This window comes from Hyperoodon ampullatus, assembly GCF_949752795.1.
Source record: "Hyperoodon ampullatus genome assembly, chromosome: X".
Classification (NCBI taxonomy): domain Eukaryota; kingdom Metazoa; phylum Chordata; class Mammalia; order Artiodactyla; family Ziphiidae; genus Hyperoodon; species Hyperoodon ampullatus.
The window spans coordinates 18,223,395-18,237,020 of NC_136913.1; the positions used below are offsets into that span (position 1 = coordinate 18,223,395).

General features: G+C 35.0%; 1 protein-coding gene across 3 annotated transcripts in view; it reads right to left on the reverse strand.

Annotated features, from left to right (window-relative positions):
• RPS6KA3 (ribosomal protein S6 kinase A3) overlaps window positions 1-13,626 on the reverse strand; it is a gene marked incomplete at both ends in the record, with an annotated part of 108,565 nt that overhangs the window by 74,373 nt on the left and 20,566 nt on the right. For all 3 annotated transcript variants that reach the window (XM_079728256.1, XM_079728255.1, XM_079728254.1), the window contains one exon: window positions 5,028-5,084. In XM_079728256.1, the coding sequence (XP_079584382.1) occupies window positions 5,028-5,084 (57 nt within the window). The remainder of the gene's footprint in view (window positions 1-5,027; window positions 5,085-13,626) is intronic.

The window sequence follows — 13,626 nt, forward strand, 5'->3', positions numbered from 1 at the left end:
CCTACTACGCCTGGGGTTCCCCATGTATGGAGCCTCTCTGGTTCATTTTTCTCTATAAAATACTTTCTGTCTCTTCCAGGGGTAGGAGAGGGGTCAGAGTAAAGGCTTTTTATATCGACATTCAACCAATCTCTATTTTCAGGCTGTGCCATACCTCCACTTTCCACAATACTTAGTGACCTCATTCTTGAGCTCTTCTGGGGCTTTGGGGCCCTGAAAAAGGCTTGCTTGATGATATACTCCTCACCAGCACTTAGGTCCTATAACTTCATCTTGTTATGACTCTTTTATCTGCTTTTCATATTTATATATTGTGGTTCAAATAACAGAAGTCTTCTAACTTCAAAGACCATGTTTCCGTTTCTTATTGTCCTTGTTGTTTTGGGTGAAAATTTCCCAGAGGAGAAGAGGACAAAAACAGCTTTATTCTGCCATTTTAAAACTGCAAGTTTCCCTTATGTGTTTCTGTGTCTCTAACAAGTTAGCAGAGTTCTTGGCACCAAATAGACATTCATTAACTACTTTGTTAATGAATGATTAGATGTAGTCAGAGTACAGACTAAGCTGCTCTAACAAAAAGACCCCAAAATGCAAAGTCTCGAGCAAGGTAAATGCCTATTTTTCTCTCTTGGAGCAGTCCATAGGCACGAGGTTAGGTTAGAGTGAAGAGGTGTTGCTAGATCCTTAGGTCACTAAGGATCCAGGTTTCTTCTCTCGTTATTCTCTATCTGCCCTATAGTCTTGTTGAGGCCAAAAATGGCTAATCATCACACTCTGCATTCTAGCCCATAGAAAAGGGGTCAATCAACCTACAAGAAAGCCTACCAGTCGACGACCTCCATACATACAGTTAGCATCTCACAATTCCTATGGGCCAGGAATCTGGGCCAACAAACATGTGAGCTTGGAAGCAGATCCTTCTCCAGTCAAGGTTCAGATGAGACTCTAGCCCTGGCAAACTCCTTGACTGTAGTCTGTGAGAGACCCTGAACCAAAGAAAGCCGTGCCCAGATTCCTGGCCCACAGAACCTGTGAGATAATAAATGTATGTTGTTTTAAGCTACTAAGCTTGGGGTAATTTGTTATGCATAAAATAACTACTGTGACATCTCAACTTTCACTATTTAAATGATCAGTAATTGACAAAAACTTTTAACTGTACATTAGAGGCAAATACAATTTAAAAGTATAAGGCTAATACATATTTGACAATCTTTTGGATTTAACACCATTAAAGAAATATTAAATATTAGGTTTTTATCTTATATTCAATTCCTATAATGTGGAATGATCTCAACAACTTTACCCACATTGCTGGTAGTATCTTAGTCCTGCACCTTTTCAACCTACCTCTAGAATGCAGTTCACTTCCAGATGTAAATGTTGCTAATGCTGTGAGTACTCAGAGGGAAAGTATGAGCCATGTATGTAGAACACCACAATGGAAAATTATTTGATTTTAGACTTCAGAGAATAAAAAATTTAGAGGTTTTCCTTCCAAAGGAATTGTTGCATAAAGAAAAAAGGTGGCTGATGGCAAAAAAATCAATATTAATACTTACTGATTGTTTTTACATTTGCTTAAATGCTAATAAATATATACTAGAGACCAATGAAGTAAAATGACCCAAATGGTTTGGGAGATGCAGAAATCTAGACCAAATCTGAAGGCAGCCTCGGGCACTAGGCCCCATGCTAGCCAAGACTTAATTCACATGTTCCTTTAATTAACAAGCACTGATGGAATACCTACTGGGTACTGGGAGCCAGATACATGGATGTAAAACAAGGAGTAAGTCAGGCATGGTCACCGCCTCATGTAGCTCACAGTTTAGTAGGAAATACAGACAAGTAAATAAGCAATGGAATCTAGTGTGGTGTTGTCATGTAGCATACACATAGGTTGCTAGGGCAGCACAAAGGAAAAATACTCAATTCAAGGTGGAAGTGAAAGTGGTAGCTGTGTCAGGAAGACACCTCATTTGAAGTGATAGCAAAACTTGGACCTAAAGGATGATCAGGACTTCACTGGAGGGGAGTGGTAATGGAAGAGAATTCTGGGAGAGGGACTATCACCTATGAAGGCTCAGGAGTAAAAGAGAACCTGAAACATATGTGTGATTGGACTTTCAGTAGAGGGTAGAAGTGTGCAAAGGTTTTATTATGCAGGGTTTGTCACATTGCAGAGTTTGGACTTTATTTAAAGGAAGCATAGGGCTTCCCTGGTGGTGCAGTTGTTGGGAGTCCGCCTGCCGATGCAGGGGACACGGGTTCGTGCCCCAGTCGGGGAAGATCCCACATGCTGCGGAGCGGCTGGGCCCGTGAGCCATGGCCGCTGAGCCTGCGCGTCTGGAGCCTGTGCTCCGCAGCGGGAGAGGCCACAACAGTGAGAGGCCCGCATACCGCAAAAAAAAAAAAAAAAAAAAGCACATAGAAACAACTAATTTTTTTTACATACTAGCAATAACTAGATGGAAGACACAGCAGAAAAGAATTCCCACTTACAATAGAACAAAAACTATAAAATGTCTATGAATTATCTTAATAAGAAATGTACAAAACCATATTAAGAAATCATAAAATTTTGATAAAGGATATAAAAGAATATCAGAATAAATGAATGTTCTTGGAAGTGAAGACCCAATATTTATTAAAATAATTTTCCTCATGTTAATTTATAAATTTAATGTTATTTGCATAAAAGTCTCAATAAAATTTTCAGGAGTGTTTGATAAACTGATTCTAAAGTTCATCTAGTAGATGTATAAGACTACAATTTTGAAAGGTAAAAAAGATAGGAAGGCTTGCCTTGCCACATATAAAAAACATATAATAAAAGTACAGTAATTGAAAAGGTATGTAAAGTCAAAACATTCAGGGATGTTGTGGGTTGAATTGTGTCCTCCAAAAAGGTATGTTCAAGTTCTAATCCCTGGTACCCGTGAATGTGAGCTTATTTGAAAATAGGGTCTTTGCAGGTGTGATAAGGTTAAGATGAAGCCATACTGGAATAAGGTGGGCCCTAATCCAATGACTGGTGTCCTTATAAGAAGAGGGAAATTTGGACACAGACCCACAGGGAGAATGCCATGTGACAATGGAGGTAGAGATTGGAGTGATGTGTCTACAAGCCAAGGAATGCCAAGGACTGCCAGCAGACAACAGAAGCTGGAACAGGCAAGGAAGGATCCTCCCCCAGAACTTTCAGAGAGAACATGGATCTGTCGACACCTTGATTTCAAACTTCTAGTCTTACAAACTGAGAGAATAAATTTCTGTTATTTAAGCCACCCAGTTGTGGTACTTCGTTAGGGCAGTTCTAGGAAACTAATACTAGGAGTATATGGCTATTTTACATCTGGTAAAAGAGGGATCTCAAATGAGTGGGAATGAATGGGTTTTATTTATTCAATAAGTAGAGATTAGGACAACAGGCTATCCATTTGGAAAGAAAAGTTATATTTCTGCATCATAACAGGTACTAAAATTCCAAGTAGACCACAAATCTAAATGCAAAAAACAAAACCATAAAAGTGGTAGATGAAAATGTGAGAGGATATTTTTATAAACTTGATTCAGGGAAGGATTTTCTAACTAAAATATGAAACCCAGAAGCCAGAGCTGACCATTTAAAAATGAAAACTTCTGTACACATACAATGAAAGACAACATAATCACTGTTAAAAAACGTAGGGGGAAAATATTTGCAAGATATATTATAGACATGGAGTTAACATCCAGAATGTATACAGAGATCGTACGGACCATAATGAGACAGTAAGTAACCCAAAAGAAAATTGGGCAAATACAAAAATACAAAGGCCAATAATGCATGGACACTTCACTAATAATCAAATGAGATGCAAACTGAAAAGAGAAAGTATGATTTATTTAGTGTGGCTCAAATTAAAAATAATTTCTGATAATATCTAGTGTTGAATAGGGTATGGTCAAACAAACACTCACATATAGTGAAGTTTTTACAACTTTTTGGTTTGGAGGGCAATCTGGCAATGCTTATTGAGATTTAAATGTTCATATCCTTTGTTCCAGCACATCCTTTTCTAAGACTATGTCCTACTGAAACACAAGTTCACAAAAATAAATGGGGGAAAATTATATTAAGTACAGGACATGCACAAAACAGAATACTATGCAACCATTTAAAATGAGGCAGATCTACATGTATTGTCATAAAAAGATGTTCAAGACATATTAAGTGAAAAAAGCAAGTGGCAGAGTATATATATTTTGTAAATATCAGTAATAATTGTCTTATACACAGAACAAAATGATGATAATAACTGAGCTGCTAACAATGGTTTTCTTGTAAGAGGAAACAATTTATTAATTCATTTATTTAATATTTAATGAGTGCTTATTACGTGCCAGGCACTGGTCTAAGTGCTGGGGATTCAGGACTGAACCAAAAACACAAGATGAGGAAATGGTGAACAATCATTTTCAACGTTAAATATCTCCAAAAAATAATGACCTTCATATTTATTTCACTAATAAATCTATGGTGGGCTTCCCTGGTGGCGCAGTGGTTGAGAGTCCGCCTGCCGATGCAGGGGACACGGGTTCGTGCCCCGGTGTGGGAAGATCCCACATGCCGCGGAGCGGCTGGGCCCGTGAGCCATGGCCGCTGGGCCTGTGCGTCCGGAGCCTGTGCTCCGCAACGGGAGAGGCCACAACAGTGAGAGGCCCACATAACGCAAAAAAAAAAAAAAAAAAAAAAATAAATCTATGGTTAGTTTGCTTTTTTTTAAAGTTTTTTTTTAATGAAAAACCTTCAACAATGTAAAGTAGTTTGTCTTGTCCTTCTCTTAAAATCAGTCTCATCAAACAGTTTTTAAAAATGTCACTGGCATATTCAAGAATATATTTTGGTAAAATTAATGTGAAAGCATCAACAAGTTTCTAACGCTGTAAAATCATTACTTTGTTCAGTTTAAAAATAAGAATACTTAAATTTTATGGTATCTGATTTATCTATATCCCTTATGATACAATATTTTACTTACAGTTTGTGGATTAATCTCCTCCTCTCCCATAGGTTCATCCATAATTTGCTGTCCATTCTGTGAAAAGTATAGCAAGTAGAAAGTTACCAAAACAGATCTCACATCAGTTTAAGTCAAATGAAGACAGATAAAACAAAACCGTATAGGAATATTTTCACCCCTAAAGGGTTCTAATGAAGTACAGAACCACCATTTAAGTATGCAGTTGCCAATTTGCAACAGGTTGTGCTTCAAAAGTTAATGTGTAAATTGATCATTTAGAACTATAAAAATATTTTTTCCATGGAAATGATATAATAAATGATGGTTACCTTTCCAGGTAAGCCCTTGAGTTTAATAGTTAAATGCACTACAGTGGTCTTATTTAAACCTCACCAAACATTGTTTACAATACATTCTGTGTCAAAACACATTCTAAATTCCAACTCCATTGAAAATCAGGGCAAATGATTAATTATTTGGGGGAAAATTAAGCTAGGTCTCTACATCAAAGAGATTCCTGATGGATTAAACATTTAAATGTCAAAAAGTAAAATTATACAAGTATTAGAAGAAAATACAGGTGAGTACTACTTATGAGCTAAGGAGGCAGAAATCATAAAGGAAAAAAAATGACATTTGAATCCATAAAAGTTTAAAACGTCTTCTGCCGGACATTAAAAAGATAAAGACAAATTGATTACAAAAAAATAAAAGCAACATATGACAAAGGGTTGGTATCCTCAATACATAAAGAACTTCATTTTACAAACCTGTAAGAAAAAACAATGAACCTCAACAGAAATGAGCAATAAGGGAAAAAAAGAGTTCAGCCTTAATGCTAATCAAAGAAATGCATTTAACCAAAAGATAGCTTTGCCTTTCAAATTGCTAACAATTTACAGAAAAAAATAACACCCAGTGCTAATACGGATATGGGGAAAAGAGCACTCTGGATATACTGCTGGAGAAAGTGTAAATCAGCACAACCCTTCAAGAAGGCAATCTAAGTCTGTATTTAAAAAACAAAAAGAGACACATAAAACTTTGAAATGTCCCATCATTTCAACTTTAAAAAAAAACAAGGACAAGTGTGCAAAGATGTACATATAAGAATGCTCACCATAACTTTTTCCAAAAAGAACTCCAAATTGTAAACCTAAATTCCTAACAATAGAGAACTAGTTAAATATATCATGGTACATCCATATAATGGAATACTATGCAGTCACTAAAAATGATGATAAAGATGTAAATTTATTGACATGGAAAGACAGTCACATGTAATAAGTGAAAAAAGCAGTTTACAAAACAATATGAATTGTAATGATCCCATTTTAAATAAATATATACATGTTTTAATGTATATATTTGTATGGGAAAAACTCTGGAAGGATATACACCAAAATGTTAACAGTGGCTATCTCTGAGTGGTAGAATTTTAGACAATTTAAATTGTTTGTTTTGCTTATTTGGATTTTCTAATGTGTCTACAATGTCTATGATGAATATGTATTATTTGTGTAGTTAAAAACAAAACCAAACCAAAAGTCAGCTATACGTAATGTCTTCTCTAGTTCCCTCACTGGGAAAAGGAGTAAATGCCCCTGACCACTTGTTAATTCAACAAATGTACAAGGATCTAAGCTAACCATCTTTGGAGAATTATCAACTGGGAAATAAAAGGTAGCCCACCCATTACCCCACATTGCACATGAGACAGCTGCTCTGAATTTGAACTCCTCTCTCTACTCTCCCTATCGCTATTTATTCACCCAACCATTCATCCATCCATTTCATTTCATTCATGCTATGTTCTAGGCACCAAGCTGGAGATGAAAGGTTAATGAAACATGCCCCTATCCTAAAGATCCATCTTACAGGATCTCACAGGTCTACTGACCCTTAAAAAGGGCAACTTTCATTTTCAAACACTCAGAGTATGTTCCTAGGTTAGGGAATGCCCACACAATATTACAAAGCACAGAAATGGTGCCAAAATGCAGAAAAGGGGGAGGCAGGTATAAAATCTTTATTTTCCAAAGACACTTTCAGAGGCTATGTATTGCCAACTTCTTTAGTAAGGACTCAAATAACTCCAGGATACATCCTCTTAAAAGCCACAACCATTTATTCAACTGAACACTGATCACTTTTATCTAAACATTCCAGGCAAACCTTAAACTAGCTCTTAAGAACATTGGTTTTGGAGTCAGACACCTAGATTCAAATTTCTGCTCTTACACTAATTATGAAGCCTTGAACAAGTTATTTAAACGATCTAAGCTCTACTTTCTTCATATGGAAAGTGGAGATTGAAAAGTCTTATCTTCAGAGAGTTGTGAAGACTAAATGAGATAATGACATAAGACCTGTCACATAGTAAACGATCAAAGTTAGCTATTTTAATTATAGCCAAAATTCAATCACTCCCTCTGTGGCCCACCAATCTGCTACTTCTCCTGCATTTGCTCTTAGTAAATGGTATCATCATTAATCTAGTAGCCCAAAGTAGATTTTCTCATTAATTATACACAGTGTTCTCTTCCGATCGACACAGATCTACTCAATGGCTCCCCATTATTTGGCTTTTAGAACCCTTGGTTTAACTTGAGCTACATTTACATTTCCCATGGGAATATAATTTGAGAATCATCTGCTCCTTGTAATTTTCAATGCAAAGTAAGAATCACAGCTTATAACTTACTTTTTGGTGTGGTAGAAACAGCACTAAAATCAGAATTGGTAGACCAGGGGTAGAGTCCTAGGTCTGCCACTTAAAAGCTTTATGATTTGGGGCAATTCAGACTTTCTCCTACCCTATTACTTGATCTGTTCAGAATGGGGATACTTGCCCTGTCTACTCAAAGGGTTGTTGTTAAGCTCAAAACTGAGATAACTCATAAGAAAATACATTATAAACTGTAAGAAGCTGTGCCAACGCAAATTACTATTATTAAGGTAAGGTAGCTTCATGAGGATAAAATAATACTGCATAAAGACCTTTTGATCTTAGAATCAAAAATAGTTTAGAATTGGTACGGGATCTTGAAAGTTTTCTGTTCCAAATATACAAATATACTCATATCATATGCTTAAGTTCTTTCTATCCCATTCTCACCTGTATTTGAACACTATCAGGACAAGAAAGAAGTATCTCACCAGGCAGCTTACTATACTATCTCAGAAAAAGCACTGGCTGCTCGATAATGCTCTTCTTCATATAGTAACTTTCCTCAAATGTAAATTCCCTTTAGGAGGATTACTAATACATGATGACTAACTTGCCTGTACTCTATCTACAAAGTTACAGAAGTAAATCTACAGCTATGACTATAAACTACCCCAAGTCTGTTCTTTTCTAGATAACTCGAGGTCCTTCAAACACTCCTTTTAGAAGATGAGACCACTTTCTTTTCTGAGCACACATCCAATTCATCTGAAAGGGTAGTAAAGAGAATTGTGTGCAATTAACATTGCAACCTTGATATGACCAATGCAGAGTAAAGTAAAGGGCATATCACCTCCCTTGTCCTACATAATAAACTTATATTAATGCAGTCCACATATGCATTATTTTTGGAATGTCCACAACACATTGCTCGGTCATACTACTTTTTTTTTTCCTGTTTTCTGTCTGTTACATCCTTGTTTTCTTCACTTACACTGCAACTAAGCCCTCTGTCCTCTATTCTGTACTTAGTCTCATGAATAAAGCCTTACTTTAAATTTTTGATTCATCTTTTTCCAGTTCTGATTCATTGCTACAACCTCTATAGATTAGATTCCAAATCTGCCAATCAGCTACTTCACTATTTTCAGCTTCATGTAATCCATAAATTGTACAACGTATTTTCTTTTTTGAACTTTTCACCCAGCTAATCAATAGTGATATACTAACAAAACAATCTAAGAAAAAAATTAAGTGAAACATGATCTAAAGGTATTTTATGCTCTTTTTGCAAAAACATCTACTTCCTTTCTGAGTTTACCAAAGATTTAAAATTTTGAACAATTTAATTTTTAAAGCAGGAAAATATAAAAGCTAATGTTATCCTACATACCAGTGAAGCTTTACCAAAACCGACCCAAAAAAGCACCTTTATTTCAACAAACCTTTTGTATCACTTTGCCAAAACAGGGATTCAAATGCTATCTAATAGAAATGAGTATAAAGTTACCTATGCAGCTAAGAATTTTCACTTTTGAAAAAGGACTCTCGACTTCACTAGAGATTAGGTTACATGGACCACCAGTCTGACTCAATATTGTAATACTTATAGTTCCAAAAGTTCAAGGAATAATACCAATTAAACAAGAAAATTTATTTCTCTAATTTTAAGAAACAAATAGAAAAAAACATGTGGTCTGAATCTGGCTAGTACCAGGTTTAAACCCCAGTTCTATCACTTACTACTGTAGTTACCTGACCTTGGGTAAGTTACTTAACATTTTGAGGCTCAGTTTCTTCATTTGTAAGATGCATATAATATCTACTTCACAGGGATGCTGTAATTAAAAGGACCCACCAAGGGACAGTAGATGCTCAGTAAATGCTACATCCTGTCCCCTCTTTGGCCTCAATTGACTGTGTAATATTTACATTTCTACAGTTAGCTTCCAAAGTGTAATGCAATAAAGAAGTACAAGAGAGTGTTGAGATACCTGTTTCACCACTTACTACAGCCAATTTCCTGCCAAGCAGGGTAGAAGAGATCATTCATACGTGTGATATATTTTTATACACTGTGGCTATAGAGTGAGTACAAATGCAAAAGAATAGTTTAAACGTGAGGCAAATGTATTTATCCTCTCTCATCCCACCATAATGCCTTCCAGCCAAAAAAATCGCAGATCTTGGCAGACTGTACATATGCAAATATTATGTGAAATACTAGAAAAGGTTAGGAAATGCTAATCAAGCTTTACTCTGGTAGTCTGAAATGTGTAAAAGTCAAAAATTAGAATAACGTACAATATGGGCCTCATCAGAACAAATCAGAAAAAGGAGACTGTTAGCTTGAGTTTCAGCAGGTATTGTTTTCAACATTAACTTCTAATGTTGTGGTATAAAATTATCACTTAAGATAATTTTCCTGCTCTTAAGGCGATAAACAATTCAAGTCAGTAATTCTGAACGAAGGTTTCAGGACTTCTAGAATATCCCAAAGTATTTTAAGGAAAATTTTGAAATGTTAAAAATAAGAGTATTTTTCTAATTAAAAAAATTTTTATTTTAAGCAACCCTATTAAACAGATTGTTTTGTCATAATGGCATGTTACAACCACACACATTTCCAGGCTGTTTGGCTGTTTGATACCTCTGAAAAAATGCACTGAGTCCAGCAGGAGATCATCTTGTGTAAGTACACTAGGACTAAAAAAATGATCTGTGATTCAAAAATGCTACCTTGAACTTAGTAGGACATACCATCTACTGACATCCTACTACCTGGAAATGAAATGTATATATAAACACTGGGAGAAAAGAATTCCTCACAGAGAACAGCCTAAAGTAACAGGAAGGGAGGAGGAAAAGAATGGGGCCAGAGCCCTAGTGTACTAATTTGGAGACCCAGGTTGTAGATATGAGCAAGAATCATGCCTTTTTCTTTTTTTCTTTACTGTCCTCAAGTTTCCACAAGTGTATCTGCCTTCCGAACTCCCTGATATCAGTAGTTTTCCTGTCTAAAGCGTATGCCATAGGACTTCCGTGAAGATGCTGAGGATGAGGCATGAGAAACCTCTCTAAAACTTCAGTTAAGATACCATCAAATTGTTCAGAATCCAAAGAATCTTCTATGCAATCACATTGAAACAATAAGAAACAAGCATTTTATATTCTTAATAAGGAATGTATATAATCCTTACCAATGTGACAGGATTAAGAATCAGCTCCTCATTTATCCTAAGGAAATATCAGAGATGTGCATAAAGACTTATGTACAGTGATATTCATCATACTCATTATACTGAAAAATAGAAAACAATCTAAATGACCAACAGGGGACTGGTTAAATAAATCAAAATACATCTATTCATATGTAGGAATACTATGCAATGATTAAAATCAGGGCCTCAAAGAAAAATCAATGATGCAAAAATATGATTGCAATATATTAAGTTAAAAAGGATACAAAACTAAATAGTATGATCCCAATTTTGCATACCCCCCTCCCAACATGTGTGCATGTAACTGGCAAAACATATATAAAATCTTATCAGTAGTTACCTGGGTCATAGGATTTTCTTCTTTGTACTGTATTTTCAAAATTATATGCATTTATTATATATTATTTTATAAAGAGAAAAACAATCAATGTAACTAGAAAAATCCATTTATTTCTAGTTAAGGTGCCCTTACATGTGCTTTGCTATTCCTCTAGCAACTAAAGGTCTGCTAGTACTCAGGACTATTCTATTTTCTAGACTAGGGTAGGAATGACCACTGGTTATATTTACATTATTAAGTTTTAGAGGAAACTTTCAGAAGCTTTTTTTTTTTCCTCTCTGATGGTTTCCTGTGGTTGTGGCCTCAGAAAATAGATACGTTTTTAGGCCTGAGTCCATCTCATTTTTTTGGAGTGTACCCCTAAGGGGAATTCTGCTTATGAAACAAGAGTATGTTGAGATAAGAATAAAGAAACGAAAACACGGTAGCCAAAATTAAATCTGCATTGTGAATAGCAAGTATTGGAACTGACACTGCAGAAAACAGAATCCATGCCAAGGAGGACAAACTTGAGTAAATGAAAAAAAATGAAAGAAAAGATTAAAAAACGATGGAGGACAGACGTAGAAATAATCTATGAATAACAGATGCTCCTAAAGAAAAAACCCCAGCAGTTTAATCAATCAAAAGTATAAGAAAACTTTCCAGTTCCGGAAAAAAATACCTGAGACTGGAGACTGAGAAGGTTCAACAGAGATCATCAACACCAAGACATGTCCTGGCAAATGTTTTTAAATTTCAAGGATAAAGATATAATCCTACAAGCATACAAGCAGAAAAAAATAGGTTATTTTCAAAGAAACTAAAATCAGATTGACCTCAGATTTCTCCTCTGCAACAATAAAATGCCAGAAGACAATGAAGTAATGACTTACAGAGAGTTAAAAGGGAAAAGTTATGATCTAAGGATTTTATACCTTGTCCTACTTTTTCATGTACAAAGATCACAGGAAATTCTTCTTAGTTCTGCAAAGTCTTATAAAATTTCACCATCCTGGTAGTACCTTTTTTCATAAACTGTTCAAAGGTATGTCTTAGACCATTGAAAGAGAATCAAAATAAGAACTCAAGAATACTGAGGTAGGAAAAAATTGGTGAAGTATATTGATACCAACTTAATATCTAGAAATAACTGAATAAAATAATTAACCCCAATAAAGGAGAAAGGGTCAATAATGAAGAATAAATAACTGATATAAGTATATAAACAATATAAACCTTTAGAAAGTTAAAGGTAAGATTTGTAACCTCAGGATAAATTAATGTGGACTCAAATTAAAAGAGGCAGTGGAAGAAGGGAGAAACTAAGATTCTAAATTCTCTGTCTTTCCTAAAAAGATATCTTAAAACCACTACTTTTAGTAACTACCTAATAAATATAAATTTTGGAATGCTTTGAAAAAGCATACAACAACCGAGAATTATACTTATTTATTGCAGTCCAAATCAGTGGAGAATATAATAACTGGCAAAGACTGTGAATAGTACTTTATGCAGGCATCACATTCAACCCTAAGCACGGAGGTAGGTATAATTACCCCTATTTTACAGATGAGGAAACCAAGGCTCAGCAAAGTTAATTTGTGAATGGCAGAAGCAAGATTCAAAGCCAAGTCTTTCCAGCTCCATAATTCTTTCTTCAATATTTCATAACCTCTTCAAACAAACAAATCCATAAGGCAGAAGAAAAAAAAACCATAAGGAAAAGAATAAAAAACTTAAAATAGGATGACAAATAATTCCAAAAGTAATAATGTAAGAAATGTAAAGTATCTAATTAAAACAAAGTGTCTTACTGGATATCGGATGCTATTACAGAATTATTGATGTTTTTATGAGTGATGATGGTATGTTCGATGTTTATAAAAGTCTTTATCTTTTAAGCAATATAAACATAAATATTTATGTCTGAATTGATGTATCTAGGAGTAGCTTCAAAATAATCCACTGGAGCCAGGGAGGGGAAGAGAGAAAGTAGTGTGTGTGATGGGGAGTACAGATGAAACAAGACTGGCCATGAGTTGATAATCTTTGAGGCTGGTCTATGGAAATATGGTGGTTCATTATACTATTCTCTCTACTCTGGTATGTGTTTGAAATGCTTGATAATAAAAATTTTAATAGTCTTAGGTTATATTTTTAAGAAGCTTAAAAAATCCACACCAGTATTTACTGCTTTAAAGAGAAAGCCAAGCAAAAACAGATAAGCATAGAAAAGCATAAAGAAAAAGAAGAAAGCAAGTGTATGTATTATTAAGGACAAAAATAAAATGTGAAGCAAAAACCTTAAGCTGATTAAATAAAAAGGTGATTCGATTTGGACTAAAAATATAATTAGTACTTAATACATACAGTAATAATAATTGCTATCATTTACTGAGCAATTAC